This window comes from Rhinoraja longicauda, chromosome 1, assembly GCF_053455715.1.
Source record: "Rhinoraja longicauda isolate Sanriku21f chromosome 1, sRhiLon1.1, whole genome shotgun sequence".
Taxonomy (NCBI): domain Eukaryota; kingdom Metazoa; phylum Chordata; class Chondrichthyes; order Rajiformes; family Arhynchobatidae; genus Rhinoraja; species Rhinoraja longicauda.
Window position 1 is genome coordinate 10,827,507 of NC_135953.1, and position 16,426 is coordinate 10,843,932.

Sequence of the window (16,426 nt, forward strand, 5' to 3'; positions counted from 1 at the left end):
ATTTTTAGATTTTTTTAGATTTAGATTTAGAGATACAGCGCGGAAACAGGCCCCTCGGCCCACTGGGCCCGCGCTGCCCAGCGATCCCCGCACACTAACACTATCCTACACACCCTAGGGACAATTTTTACATTTGCCCAGCCAATTAATCTACATACCTGTACGTCTTTGGAGTGTGGGAGGAAACCGAAGATCTCGGAGAAAACCTAAGCAGGTCACGGGGAGAGCGTACAAACTCCGTACAGACAGCACCCGTAGTCAGGATCGAACCCGAGTCTCCGGCGCTGCATTCGCTGTAAGGCAGGAACTCTACCGCTGCGCCACCATGCCGCCCACACTTTAGAGATACAATGCGGAAAGAGGGCCTTCGGCCCACCGTGTCCGCACCGACCAGCGATCTCCGTACACCAGCAATATCCTACACTCTAGGGACAATTTACAATTTTTAACAAAGCATATTAACCTACAAACCTGTAGGAAAAAAACTGCAGATGCTGGTTAAAATCGAAGGTAGACACAAAATGCTGGAGTATCTCAGCGGGCCAGGCAGCATCTCGGGAGAGAAGGAATGGCTGACGGTTCGGGTCAGTCTGAAGAAGGGTCTCGACCCGAAACGTCACCCATTCCTTCTCTGGCGAGATGTTGCCTGGCCTGCTGAGTTACTCCAGCATTTTGTGTCAACCTACAAACCTGTGCGTTTTTGGAGTGTGGGAAGAAACCAGAGCACCCGGAGAACATGGATACTTGGATAGGAAGGGTTTAGAGTGATATGGACAAAATGCCAGCAGGTGGGACCAGTGTGGATGGGGCATCTTGGGTGAGTTTGGCTGAAGGGCCTGGTTTGGTGTGGTCTGATTCTATGACTACAGGCCTTGTCTCAGCCTCACCTCTTTTCCAGCTATCTCCACTCTTGCTACAATCAGTCCGCAGAAGGGTGACGATCCAAAACGTAGCCCATTCATGTCCTCCAGAAATGCTGCCTGACCCGTTGAGTTACTCCAGCACTTTTAGTTTAATTTAGTTTAGAGATACAGTGCAGAAACAGGCCCTTCGGCCCACTAACCAGCAATCCCCGCACATTAACACTATCCTACACGCACTAGAGACAATTTACATTTATACCGAACCAATTAACCTACAAACCTGTACATCTTTGGAGTGTGGGAGGAAACCAAACATCTCGAAGAAAACCCATGCAGGTTATGGGTGGAATGTACAAACTCCGTACAGACAAGCACCCATGGTCAAGATTATTAAAGGGTTGGACACGTTAGAGGCAGGAAACATGTTCCCAATGTTGGGGGAGTCCAGAACCAGGGGCCACAGTTTAAGAATAAGGGGTAGGCCATTTGGAACTGAGATGAGGAAAAACTGGAATTTAGAAGGATGAGAGGAGATCTTATCGAAACCTATAAGATTATTATTAGAAAATAACTGCAGATGCTGGTACAAATCAATTTATTCACAAAATGCTGGAGTAACTCAGCAGGTCAGGCAGCATCTCAGGAGAGAAGGAATGGGTGACGTTTCGGGTCGAGACCCTTCTTCAGACTAAGATTATTATGGGGTTGGACACGTTAAAGGCAGGAAACATGTTCCCAATGTTGGGGGAGTCCAGAACAAGGAGCCACAGTTTAAGAATAAGGGGTAGGCCATTTAGAACTGAGATGAGGAAAAACTTTTTCAGTCAGAGAGTTGTGAATCTGTGGAATTCTCTGCCTCAGAAGGCAGTGGAGGCCAATTCTCTGAATGCATTCAAGAGAGAGCTAGATAGAGCTCTTAAGGATAGCGTAGTCAGGGGTATGGGGAGAAGTCAGGAACGGGGTACTGATTGAGAATGATCAGCCATGATCACATTGAATGGCGGTGCTGGCTCGAAGGGCCGAATGGCCTACTGCTGCACCTATTGTCTATTGTCTAGGATCGAACCCAGGTCTCCGGCGCTGCAAGTGCTGTAAGGCTGTAACTCTACCGCTGCTCCACCGTGCTGCCCCAGGCACACTCTGTGTCTTTTTTGTAAACCAGCACCTGTCGTCCTTTGTGCCTAGTTGTAAGTTGCTGCTTTAGTCATCGGTGGGCTGAATTATTATTCCAGACATTGTTATTAGCTTCATGTATTGCTACACCACGCACATTAAGAACACTACAAGGACTTTGCTTTATAAACACTGCATATTGCCAGAGATTGGAAGGTAATAAAATAACAGCATGGTGGATGGATTCTTCTGATTAACTGTTTGTTTTCACTCACTAAATCGGCTCCAATATTGTTTACTAGTCAAAAATCGAGAATGTTTGTATGTCGTATGCACCAGGATCAGACAAATAAAATTCTAACTTCCTGCAGCTTTACAAGCACATTAATGCAGCATTCTTACAAAATTCTTAAGGGGTTGGACAGGCTAGATGCAGGAAGATTGTTCCCGATGTTGGGGAAGTCCAGAACAAGGGTTTTTTTGGATAAGGGGAAAGTCTTTTAGGACCGAGATGAGAAAGTTTTTTTTCACACAGAGAGTGGTGAATCTGTGGAATTCTCTGCCACAGAAGGTAGTTGAGGCCAGTTCATTGGCTATATTTAAGAGGGAGTTAGATGTGGCCCTTGTGGCAAAAGGGATCAGGGGGTATGGAGAGAAGGCAGGTACGGGATACTGAGTTGGATGATCAGCCATGATCATATTGAATGGCGGTGCAGGCTCGAAGGGCCGAATGGCCTACTCCTGCACCTATTTTCTATGTTTCTATTACAACAAATAAATATGCAATAAATTATTAGTTATACTCGGTAAAGCAGACCATGAAAAAGGGTCTCGACTCGAAACATCACCCATTCCTTCTCTCCAGAGATGCTGCCTGTCCCGTTGAGTTACTCCAGCATTTTATGTCTGTCTCCGGTGTAAACCAGCATCTGCAGTTCCTGCCTACACACCGTGACAATGCAAGCCAAAATATGCAGTGTAACCAAAGTCGTGAAAACTCCGTCATTAGTTTAGTTTAGGTTAGTTTAGTTTAGAGATAAAGCACGGAAACAGGCCCTTCGGCCCACCGAGTCCGTGCCAACCAGTGATCCTCGCTCACCAACACTATCCGACACACACTTGGGGCAATTTACAATCTTACCAAGCCAATTAACCTACAAACCTGGACGTCTTTGGGGTGTGGGAGGAAACCGGAGATCCCGGAGAAAACCCACGCCGGTCACGGCGAGAACGTACAAACTCCGTACAGACAGCGCCCGTAGTCAGGATCGAACCCGGGTCTCTGGCGATGTGAGGCACCAACTCTACCGCTGCGCCACCATTCGATGCTGAGGTGGGATTATAGTTAGGGTTGTACTGGGGAGTTCTAGAGCTTGATAGTTGATGGGATGTAATGTCTCCCTCCCCCCCCCCCCCCCCCTCTTCCCCATCTTCCACCTGGATTCCTTCCCCTTCCTTCCTCTAGCTTCACATTTTGTGCCTCTTCAATCCTTATCTCCTCATCTCACAATTTTTGGCTTTTCATCTCTGGTGTTTTCATCTCTGGTCCATCCATCTGTCACTATAAACCCCCCTTCACCTATATCCACTTCTACTGACCTGCCCATCCTCAGTACCAGCCTGTTCCCCATCCCCACGCCACCACCACAATCTCCAAAGAAGGGTCCCGGCCCTAAACGTGATCTGTCCATGTTCTTTAGAACAAATAAATATACAATAAGTTTAGAGATACAGCGCAGAAACAGGCCCCTTGTGACCCACCGGGTCCGCGCCGACCAGCGATCCCCGCACATGAACAACATCCTACACACACTAGGGACAATTTTTACATTTACCAAGCCAATTAGCCTACAAACCTGTACGTCTTTGGAGTGTGGGAGGAAACCGAAGATCTCGCAGAAAACCCACGCAGGTCACGGGGAGAACGTACAAACTCCGTACAGACGGCGCCCGTAGTCGGGATCGAACCCGGGTCTCTGGCGCTGCATTCGCTGTAAGGCAGCAACTCTACCGCAGCACCACCGTGCCGACCGAATAAATAAGTTATGAAGGGTCTCGACCCGAAACGTCACCCATTCCTTCTCTCCTGAGATGCTGCCCGACCTGCAGAGTTACTCCAGCGTTTTCTGAAATTAAAAAGTTATTAGTTATAATCGGTAAAGCAGAACACGAAGAATGCCCGAAACTTCGTCTACCCAAGTTCTTTAGAACAAATAAATATACAATAAATTATTGGATATACTCGGTAAAGCAGACCATCAAGAGGGGTCTCAACCTGAAACATCACCCATTCCTTCTATTCAGAGATGCTGCCTTCTGCAATGCGACACTATCCACATTAAGAACACTACAAGGACTTTGTTTTTATAAAGCCTGCACATTGTCGCGAGTGGGAAGGTAATTAAAAAACAGCGTGGTGGATTGTACTTTGCTGATTTGCAGGTTGTGTTTTTGGAACGTGGATGCTGCCTGATTCTGCAGAGTTAATGGTGGCAGTGGGGTGAGAGAGCATGGAGCAGGGTGGTCTGGGTCTTTGATATTAGTATTGGCTGCCTTCTTGAGGCAAGGCTTACTGTCATAATAGATAATAGACAATAGGTGCAGGAGGAGGCCATTCGGCCCTTCGAGCCAGCACCGCCATTCAATGTGATCATGGCTGATCATTCTCAATCAGTGCCCCGTTCCTGCCTTCTCCCCATACCCCCTGACTCCGCTATCCTTAAGAGCTCTATCTAGCTCTCTCTTGAATGTATTCAGAGAATTGGCCTCCACTGCCTTCGGAGGCAGAGAATTCCACAGATTCACAACTCTCTGACTGAAAAAGTTTTTCCTCATCTCAGTTCTAAATGGCCTACCCCTTATTCTTAAACTGTGGCCCCTGGTTCTGGACTCCCCCAACATTGGGAACATGTTTCCTGCCTCTAACGTGTCCAACCCCTTAATAATCTTATACGTTTCGATAAGATCCCCTGTTAATCCCTTTGATGGTGGGGAGGTCGATACTTGCGATGGACTGGGCAATGTCCACCACTTACAAAAATGGTCCGTCTTTCTTAAGCTTTGAAATTATTAAACTAGACCGTGAGCCCTTCATAACTTAGGAAACTTCCCCCAGATCAACCACAGAAAAAAAGTTCATAAAACGCAGGATTTGGCCATTTGGCCCATTGAGTCAGCTCCAGCCATCAGTCATGGCTGATCTATCTTTCCCGCTCAACCCCATTCTCCTGCCTTCTCAACGTAATCTATGACGCCCTTACTGATGAAGAATCTCCATTTTAAAAATACCCCATGTCTTGGCCTCCACAGCCATCTGTAGTAATGAATTCCAATGATTCGCCAACCTCGGACTAAATAAATTCCGCCTCATCTCTATTCTAAAGGTATGTCCTTTTATTCTGAAGCTGTGCCCTCTGGTCCTAGACTCTCCCACTACTGGAAACATCCATTCCACATCCAATCTATCTTGGTCTTTCATTATCCGGTAGGTTTTAATGAGATCCTCCCACATTAAACAATACATCCAGGATTTTCCTCTGTCCCTCTCTTCCCCTCCTCCTTCCCAGATCTCCCTCTATCTTCCTGTCTCCACCTATATCCTTCCTTTGTCCCGCCCCCCTGACACCAGTCTGAAGAAGGGTCTCGACCCGAAACGTCACCCGAGATGCTGCCTGACCTGCTGAGTTACTCCAGCATTTTGTGAATAAATCGATTTGTACCAGCATCTGCAGTTATCTTCTTATACAACTCATTCTAATGGACTGAGGACGTTTTGAATAGGACCCTTCTATCAGATTGATGTTATCTATTTTATTCTGAGGCTGCGACCTCTGGTTGTAGACTCTCCCACAAGTGGTAATATCCTCCCCACGTCCACTCTAGAAGTTCTACTTTTGTGATCTTCTTAGCACAATTAAAATGAAAAATATCCGGGCAACACAGTGGCGCAGGGGTTGAGCCTCTGCTTTATGGCGCTAGAGACCTGTGTTCGATCCTGACTACGGTCGTTGTCTGTACGGAGTTTGTACGTTCTCTCCGTGACCTGCGTTTTCTCTGAGGTCTTCGGTTTCCTCCCACACTCCAAAAACGTGTAGGTTTGTAGGCTAATTGGCTTAGTGTAAATGTGATAAAGGACTGGATAAGCTAGATGGAAACATAGAAACATAGAAAATAGGTGCAGGAGGAGGCCATTTGGCCCTTCTAGCCAGCACCGCCATTCAATGTGATCATGGCTGATCATCTACAATCAGTAACCTGTGCCTGCCTTCTCCCCATATTCCTTGATTCCACTAGCCCCTAGAACTCTATCTAACTCTCTTTTAAATTCATCCAGTGAATTGACCTCCACTGCCCTCTGTGGCAGAGAATTCCACAAATTCGCAACTCCCTGGGTGAAAAGGTTTCTTTTCACCTCAATTTTAAATGGCCTCCCCTTTATTCTTAGAGGGGAGAAAAAAACATTATCACCTAGAGAGTTGTGAATTTGTGGAATTCTCTGCCACAGAAGGCAGTGGAGGCCAATTCACTGGATGAATTTAAAAGAGAGCTAGATAGAGCTCCAGGAGCTAGTGGAATCAAGGGAGATGGGGAGAAGGCAGGCACGGGTTACTGATTGTGATTGTGGGATACTGATTGTGGATGATCAGCCATGATCACAATGAATGGCGGTGCTGGCTCGAAGGGCCAAATGGCCTCCTCCTGCACCTATTTTCTATGTTTCTATGTTTCTATGTCCCTAGAGTGTGTAGGGTTGTGCTAATGTGTGGGGATTGCTGGTCGGTGGGCCGAAGGGCTTGTTTCCGCGCTGTATCTCTAAACTAAACTAAACTATGGTGGCCTCTGGCCTGAAGGATTTAGGTCTGACACGACGGATTGACACCATTGACAACCTGGCCTACTCTTCCTTTACCAGTATTATCTACGAGGTGACAGGGATGTGGATGTTCGGCCACCAGTTCTGCAAGGTGTGGATCTCCTTTGACGTGATGTTCTGCACGGCCTCCATCGTAACCCTGTGCTTCATTAGCCTGGACCGGTACTGCTCGGTCGTTACCCCGTACAACTACCCCAAGAGGATGTCTCGCAAAAGGTCAGTGAAGCCCTTTCAACCTAAGATGGACGCAAAAAGCCGGAGTGGGGCAAGCAGCATCTCTGGAGAGAAGGAATGGGTGACGTTTCGGGTCGACACCCTTCGTCTGAAGAAGGGCCGCGACCCGAAACACCACCCATTCCTTCTCTCCAGAGATGCTGCCTGTCCCGCTGAGTTACTCCAGCATTTTGTGTCTAGAAGGATGAGAGGAGATGTTATCGAAACGTATAAGATTATTAAGGGGTTGGACACGCTGAATAGTGAAAGGCCTGGGCAGAGTTTAGTTTATGTTTAGTTTTTAGTTTATCAAACAGCGCAGAAACAGGGCCTTCGCCCCAGAGAGTCCAAAGACTCTCAAAGTACTCCAAAGACGTACAGGTATGTAGGTTAATTGGCTGGGTAAATGTAAAAATTGTCCCTAGTGGGTGTAGGATAGTGTTAATGTGCGGGGATCACTGGGCGGCACGGATTTGGTGGGCCGAAAAGGCCTGTTTCCGGCTGTATATATATGATATGATATGATATGAGTCCGCGCCAACCAGCGATCCCCGCACACTAACAATATCCTACACATGTTAGGCACAATTTACAATTTTTATCAAAGCCAATTAACCTACAAACCTATACGTGTGTGTGTGTGTGAGGAAATCGGAGCGCTCAGAGACAACACACAAAGTTGGCGGAACTTTAATTTGATAATTGTTTTTTTTGTAAACGGCCGATACAACCAGCTTTTGATTTGATCGCGTTACTACTTTGTATAAGAAGATAACTGCAGATGCTGGTACAAATCGAAGGTATTTATTCACAAAATGCTGGAGTAACTCAGCAGGTCAGGCAGCATCTCGGGAGAGAAGGAATGGGTGATGTTTCGGGTCGAGACCCTTCTTCAGACTGACTACTTTGTATGTTTGGTTTTCTTTTTGGAATAAAGTATTTGTTAAAAAAATAAAATTTTAATAAAGAGACAACCCACACAGGTCACGGGAAGAACATACAAACTCCACACAGACAGCACCCGTAGTCAGGATTGAACCCGGGTCTCTGGTGCTGTAAGGCAGCAACTCTACCGCTGCGCCACCGTGCCCCCCAATGTAGAGAGGATGTGTCCACTAGTGAGAGAGTCTAGGACCAGCGGCCATAGCTTCAGAGTTAAAGGACGAACCAATAGAGGAATTTCTTTAGTTAGAGGGTGGTGAATCTGTGGAATTCATTGCCACAGAAGGCTGTGGAGTCCAAGCCAATGGATATTTTTAAGGCAGAGATAGATAGATTCTTGATTAGCATGGATGTCAGGGATTACATAGAAACATAGAAACTTCGAAAATAGGTGCAGGAAGCCCTTCTAGCCAGCACCGCCATTCATTGTGATCTTGGCTGATCATCCACAATCAATAACCTGTGCCTGCCTTCTCCCCATATCCCTTGATTCCACTAGCCCCTAGAGCTCCATCGAACTCTTTTTTAAATTCATCCAGCGAATTGGCCTCCACTGCCCTCTGTGGCAGAGAATTCCACAAATTCGCAACTCTCTGGGTGAAAACGTTTCTTCTCACCTCAGTTTTAAATGGCCTCCCCTTTATTCTTAGACAGTAGCCCCTGGTTCTGGACTCGCCCTTAACATTGGGAACATTGTTCCTGCTTCTTGCTTGTCCAGTCCTTTTATAATTTTATAGTCGGAGAAGGCAGGAGAATGGGGTTGAGAGGGAGAGATAGATCAGCCATGATTGATTGGGGGGTGTAGACTTGATGGGCCGAATGGCCTAATTCCGCTCCTAGGAACTTATGAACTTAAGAAAGTCCACCTCTGGGTAATTCGGAGACACTGGAGGCTGTAGATGCTGGAACCATTAGCAACCGACAGCGTGCAGGAGGGATTCAAGAGCAGCATTTGTGGGAAGAAAGGGCATGTCAATGTTTTGGGTGTCGTGATGCAGGGTTACGAAACATCAACCATTTATTTTCCCTCCGCAGGTGCTGCTGAACCACTGAGTCTTTCTCAGTCTTCCTCCTCACTAATAACAACTCGCAGTGTTGAGCACTGATGCTCATGGGCAATTCTGGTTGCCATGCTTTCCATCCATCCAATTCTACCGCATGGGACACTGCACAACATGTCATAGAAACATAGGAAATAGGTGCAGGAGTAGGCCATTCGGCCCTTTGAGCCAGCACCCACCATTCGATATGATCATGGATGATCATCCAAAATCAAGTACCACCTTCTTACTTTTTCCCCATATCCCTTGATTCCATTAGCCCTATCTGACTCTCTCTTGAAAGAGAACATGTCTTGTCATGGTCCAGGAAGCAAGTCTATCATCACCACCATTTACTTATGTCCAGCAATTCACTTCATAGTTGCCAAACACTTTGACTCCCACTCCATACTCCCACACTGACCTAGCTCTCTCTTGAATGCATTCAGAGAATTGGCCTCCACTGCCTTCTGAGGCAGAGAATTCCACAGATTCACAACTCTCTAACTGAAAAAGTTCTTCCTCATCTCAGTTCTAAATGGCCTTATTCTTAAACTGTGACCCCTTGTTCTGGACTCCCCCAACATTGGGAACATGTTTCCTGCCTCTAACGTGTCCAACCCCTTAATAATCTTATACGTTTCGATAAGATCTCCTCTCATCCTTCTAAAGGTCACCGATTCCTTTTCTCCGGAGATGCTGCCTAACTCGCTGAGTTACTCCAGCTTCTTGTGTCTGTCTACTGGAAAGGACAGTGTTCAATGCATTAATTAGTACTTTGAACACTGATTTGTCATGTATTAATAAGAACATTGAACACCGATTAATAACGTATTAATCTTATCCTTCTTCTTTGTTCGTATGTCAACGACAACAATCAAAAGTGGCAATTGGTGCTTCAGAGTGCCGTAGTTGAGGCTTTGCTGCAAAAATTTGGCCAGTTTCGTAGAGCTACCCAGGGTGGACAATGAGGACCTAAAGCAGCCTCCACCCCAATCTTATCCTGTATCTGTACACTGTGAATGACTCGATTGTAATCATGTGTTGTCTTTATGCTGACTGGTTAGCAAGCAACAAAAAGCTTTTAACTGTGCCTCGGTACACGTGGCAATAAACTAAACTAACCTAAATTAAACTATACTATGCTAAACTAAACTAAACTAAACTAAAGTAAACTATATATTGAAATTGCATTCCATGTATGATGTGCTGGACCCGATTGTAAATGCATTGGAACTATATTCAAGAGAGAGCTAGATAGAGCTCTTAAGGATAGCGGAGTCAGGGGGTATGGGGAGAAGGCAGGAACGGGGTACTGATTGAGAATGATCAGCCATGATCACTTTGAATGGCGGTGCTGGCTCAAAGGGCCGAATGGCCTCCTCCTGCACCTATTGTCTACTGTCTATTGTCTATGTTGGATACAAGATGTTTGACTATTTTAAAGCTCTGTAAGAGTGGGGCAGTAAATAGATGAGGCTTTCTGCTTTGAGAAAGAGGAGCGAAGAGCATTGGGGAATTCCTAGGATCTGACAATATTAGTTTAGTTTAGTTTAGAGCTATAGCGTGGAATCAGGCCCTTCAGCCCACTGCGTCTGTGCTGTCCAGCGATCCCCGCACACTAACACTATCCTACACACCAGGGATAATTTTACCATTTTTACCAAACCAATTAGCCTACAAACCTGTACGTTTTTGGAGTGTGGGAGAAAACTGGAGCACCCAAAGAAAACCCACGCAGGTCACTGTGAGAACATACAAACAAGAATGTACCAAGTTCCCTCCAGGAATAAATAAAGTTCTATCGTATCATATCGTATCGTATCGTAAGGAACATTTTGGGAAATGTAAGCAGTATGTTATCAGGAGGTGGCCATTGGGAATGGGTACTTCCCAGTTCAACTTCAGGCAATCCTTCCACAACACCTACAGGGCGGCACGGTGGCGCAGCGGTAGAGTTGCTGCCTTACAGTGAATGCAGCGCCGGAGACTCAGGTTCGATCCTGACTACGGGCGCCGTCTGTACGGAGTTTGTACATTCTCCCCTTGACCTGCATGGGTTTTCTCTGAGATCTTCGGTTTCCTCCCACACTCCAAAGACGTACAGGTATGTAGGTTAATTGACTGGGTAAATGTAAAAATTATCCCTAGGGTGTAGGATAGTGTTAATGTGCGGGGATAGCTGGGCGGCGCGGACTCGGTGGGCCGAAGGGCCTGTTTCCGCGCTGTATCTCTAAATCTAAAAAATCTAAATCTAAATCACAATCAACTTACAAGCCAGGGCTCCAGATTGCTTGGAGTTCCTGAGTAAGACCAGAACCTAATGGTCTCATTGTTAAGAAGCACCGAACAAATCCTTCATTAAACTTGTGTAGACTTGAAGGCCAGAGTTAGCTGTCAATAGGCAAATTTAATTAGAATGAATCATTGCCAGTCAACCCCTCCCCCCCCACCCCCCCTCCCCCACCTGTGCCTCAGAGAGTCCATTCTGCTGGTTGACTTCATTGCCATAGACGGCTGTAAAGACCAAGTCATTGGGTATCTTTAAGGCGCAGATGGATAGATAGTTGATTGAGAAGGGTGTCAAGGGTTCTGGGGAGAAAGCAGGAGAATGGAGTTGAGAGGGAAAGATAGATTACCCATGATTGAATGGAGGAATAAGCTCAAAGTGCGTCACGGCCTACTTCTGCTCCTATGACTCATGAACATGAGTTTAGCCCTGTGTAGGAAGGAACTGCAGATGCTGGTTTAAGACACAAAAAACGGGAGTAACTCAACGGGTCGGGAAGCACCTCTGGAGAAAAGGAATAGGCGACGTTTCAGATCGAGACCCTTCTTCACGCCTGTTGTCAGGACATCAGTTCCTGATATCATCTGAAGAAGGGTCTCGAGCAGGCGTCACCCGTCCATCTTCTCCAGAGATGCTGCCTGAACCGTTGAGTTGCTCCGGCACCCTGAGCTCTCTTCTGATACCCTTGTCGTTGTTGTTGTTGTTGTCGTTGCAGATGCATCGTAATGGCGGTGACCATTTGGGTCTACTCGTCCCTGATCTCCTTCCTGCCTGTGATGCAGGGCTGGAATGAGATACCTGGCGTCCACTTCGACGCGGGCACGGAGTGCGTCTTCGTGACCAACTGGACCTTCGCCATCGTGGCTTCCGCCTTGGCTTTCTACATCCCCTTCCTCATCATGTGCAGCATGTATTTCTTCATCTACCGGGCGTCCCGGCTAAAGGCCACCAGGATCATGTCCCAGACTCTGGACCTCCACTACCACCCGGACAGCAGGCGCCCCAACAACCTGCAGCTGGAGAACAAGGCCACCAGGACAATGAGCATCATCATCTCCGTCTTCGTCATGTGCTGGCTCCCCTACTTCGTCCTCAACGTCTGGCTGGCGGTGCACGGTGCCGAGGGGAGCAGCGAGGTGGTGGTGCACGTCTTCAAGGTGATCACCTGGCTGGGCTACTGCAACTCCACCATCAACCCTATGCTCTACGCCTTCCTCAACCGGGACTTCCAGCGGGCGCTGAAGAAGCTGCTGGTCTGCCAGCGCTGGAGCTCGCAGGTGGACATCGGCGAGGACATGGTCTCCATCGTCACCTTCTCCAAGACCGCCCAGGACGCCGAGTACCACACAGGGGCGGCCGCGGTCGCCAATGGGACCAAGGGCAAGTCCAGGCCGTAGGACGAGCTCGCACCAGCTTGGACGACAGGAGGACAAAAGTGTGGAGTGTGGGTCCAAGGGAGATCAACTGGAGCCAACAGCTGAAAGCTCTGCCTGCTTCTGTGTCGCGCACGTGAGCCCCATCTTTCTGCGCTGAATCTCCCAATCCGTCCGAGAACGGGTCCCGGCCCCGGAACGCCGTCTGTCCATTCCCTCCGCAGACGCTCCCCGACGCACCGTGGTTTTGGAGATACAGGGGCCACAGTTTAAGAATAAGGGGTAGGCCACCTAGAACTGAGATGAGGAAAAACGTTTTTCAGTCAGAGAGTTGTGAATCTGTGGAATTCTCTGCCTCAGAAGGCAGTGGAGGCCAATTCTCTGAATGCATTCAAGAGAGAGCTGGATAGAGCTCTTAAGGATAGCGGAGTCAGGGGGGTATGGGGAGAAGCAGGAACGGGGTACTGATTGAGAATGATCAGCCATGATCACATTGAATGGTGGTGCTGGCTCGAAGGGCCGAATGGCCTCCTCCTGCACCTACTGTCTATTGTCTATTGTCTAAACAGACCCCTCAGGCCACTGAGTTTGTGCGAGTATGGCTGTCCTCCCTTTGGTGAGGACGCCTGTGCGTGACTTTGTTTAACGTGGGGAGACTGGTGCACAGACAGCCACCACACACACTGCCCTTGACAGATCTGGGTCAGGGTCCAGTGGCGTGGAGTCTAAGACGACCGGGGACCCTTTCCTGCTGCAGCCTTCATCCGCCTTCCCAGCCATTGTGACGCTCCACTAACGTCAGCCGCCATCCTCCGCCTGTTCCACCGTTGAGGTCTTGGTTGGATTGCTCTTTGTCAGGGACCTCCCCCTCGACCTTACCGCCATGTGTGACCCTACCAGGAGCGTAGCTCCAGGCGGCATCGCTCTCAGGATCTCAGGACCACACAAGCTCCTCCGCCACGACAAGGTGACAATCCACGGAGCCGATCGCTGACCACCAGTCAGTCACCCATACACTAGTTTTAACCTGCACTCCAGGGGCAATTTACAGAAGCCAATTAACCTACAAACCCCATATGCTTTTGGAGTGTGGGAGGAAACCGAAGATCTCGGAAGGGAACCCACACGTTCACAGGGAGAACGCACAAACTCCGTACAGACGGCACCCATAGTCGAGGTAGAACCTAGATCTCTGGCGCTGTGAGGCAGCGACTCTGCCACTGAGCCACTCGTGCTTTGCTCTCCTGATTTCCCTTTTGTTCCTGGACATTTCTGCACCATCTACTTCATTCCTTGCTCTGCTGACATTTGTTGGATTCTCTTCACCTCCAACTCTCTATCTCTCTCTCTCTCTCTCTCAGTGCAGTTCATCCCTCAACCTTTCTCTCCACCCACAGAACCCAGCTCCCACGTCTTGCACCTGCACTTTCCCTCTGGCTTTCACAGTCATGGAGTGATACAGTGTGGAAAAAGGCCCTTCGGCCAACCTGCCCACACTGGCCAACATGTCCCAGCGATACTAGTCCCACCTGCCTGGGATTGGCCCATATCCCTCCAAACCTGTCCTATCCATGTACCATGTAACTGTTTCTTAAATGTTGGGATAGTCCCTGCCTCAACTACCTCCTCTGGCAGCTTGTTCCATACACCCACCACCCTTTGTGTGAAAAAGTTAGCCCTCAGATTCCTATTAAATCTTTTCGCCTTCACCTTAAACCAATGTCCTCGGGTCCTCGATTCACCAACTCTGGGCAAGAGACTCTGTGCATCTACCCTTTTTTCGCTGTCTTTCGCTCGGGGTTTATTGGTGTCTCAGCTAAAAGCATCCCAGAGGATGCGGCAACTGAAACCACAATTACTCTTGCTGCAAACTTGTGAGGTGTTCGTCGTTAATGGTGGTTGATTCTGTTTTGCTTTAATGCATTGTAAATATTATTTTAATATTTGAATAAATATTTTTGATTTAAATAAAAGAGGTCTGAGCAAAAGAAGGAGCCAAATAACCATAATGACATTGAAAATATGAACAACTTCAGTTTCAGTTTCAGTTCGGTTTATTGTCACGTGTCCCGAGGTACAGTGAAGATGGGTCTCGACCCGAAACGTCACCCATTCCCTCTCTCCCGAGATGCTGCCTGACCTGCTGAGTTACTCCAGCATTTTGTGAATAAATACCTTCGAGGTACAGTGAAAAGCTTTTGTTGCGTGCTAACCAGTCAGCGGAAAGACAAAACATGATTACAATCGAGCCGTCCACAGTGTACAGATACGTGGTAACGGAATAACGTTTTCTTGCAAGGTAAAACCAATTAAGTCCGATCATAGTTAGAGTAAGAAATGCTGCTGTAGGAGGAGACCTGTGGGAAGGAACTGCAGATGCCGGTTTACACCGACGATAGACACAAAAGACTGGAGTAACTCAGTGGGACAGGCAGCATCTCAGGAGAGAAGGAACGGGTGACGTTTCGGGTCAAGACCCTTCTTCAGATTTAAGAGTGTGGGAGCGATTGTAATGTGTGATCGTAGATCTGCTTCTGTGGCTAGCACACAAATAGTCACCTGGGTTGGGCGCCATCTTGGTACACCCAAATATTCAACAAAAATACTAAGAAGGTGTTCAGTAGGATGGCTATTAAGGTAAAACTAAGACCTTCGGTAGGTGACCTTTACATTTTTAGATTTAGAGATACAGCGCGGAAACAGGCCCATCGGCCCTCCGGGTCCGCGCCGCCCAGCATTCCCCGCACATTAACACTATCCTACACACCCTAGGGACAATTTTTTTACATTTGCCCAGCCAATTAACCTACATACCTGTACGTCTTTGGAGTGTGGGAGGAGACCGAAGATCTTGGAGAAAACCCACGCAGGTCACGGGGAGAACGTACAAACTCCGTACAGACGGCGCCCGTAGTCAGGATCGAACCTGAGTCTCCGGCGCTGCATTCGCTGTAAGGCAGCAACTCTACCGCTGCGCCACCGTGCCGCCCTAAAGCTCACTCTAATAGATAGGTTTTAAGAAGAATCTGAAAGGAGGAAAGAGAGGCAGGGAAGTTCAGGGAGACTTTAGACTTTAGAGATTCAGCGTGGAAACAGGCCCTACAGCGCCAGAGACCCGGGTTCGATCCTGACTACGGGTGCTGTCTGTACGCAGTTTGTACGTTCTCCCCGTGACCTGCGTGGGTTTATTCCCCGGGTGCTCCGGCTTCCTCCCACATTCCAAAGGCGTTCAGGTCTGTAGGTTAATTTGTCTTCGGTAAAATTTGGAAATTGTCCCAAGTGTGTGAAGGATAGTGCTAGTGTATGGTGGTGATCGTTGGTCAGCAGGGATAAAGTGCAAGATAAAGTCCATTAAAGCCCGCTTAAAGGGACTTCGAGGGTCTAGGTTTAAAGGCCACCCAAAGTTGGGGGAGAGAAATGAAGACAGAGACTGCAAAGGCTCCCCCTGCTCTCCAGAGGGGAGTCTAAGCCCACCCTTGTCTCAGTAATGTGCAGGAAGGAACTGCCGATGCTGGTTTACACCGAAGATAGACAGTAACTCAGCGGGACAGGCAGAATCAATGGAGAGAAGAAACAGGTGACGTTTCGGGTCGAGGCCCTTCTTCAGTTACTCCACCATTTTGTGTCTATCTTCTTGTTTCATTAATTCTCATTCCTCCCTTGTTATGGCCTCGCGTCTGCATTTAGTTCCACGCACAGTGTGATGATATTCAAACCTC

At 48.0% G+C, this 16,426-nt stretch overlaps 1 protein-coding gene across 2 annotated transcripts in view; it reads left to right on the forward strand.

Moving 5' to 3' along the window:
• Positions 1–15,508, forward strand: part of LOC144598655 (histamine H2 receptor-like) — a 30,872-nt gene extending 15,364 nt beyond the window's left edge. The window contains exons 3-4 of one of the 2 annotated variants that reach the window (XM_078408874.1): positions 6,889–7,065; positions 12,050–15,508. In XM_078408874.1, the coding sequence (XP_078265000.1) occupies positions 6,889–7,065; positions 12,050–12,731 (859 nt within the window). In that variant the 3' untranslated portion in view covers positions 12,732–15,508. The remainder of the gene's footprint in view (positions 1–6,888; positions 7,066–12,049) is intronic. The other variant, XM_078408882.1, reaches the window with a different exon arrangement.
• The last annotated feature ends 918 nt before the right edge of the window (positions 15,509–16,426 follow it).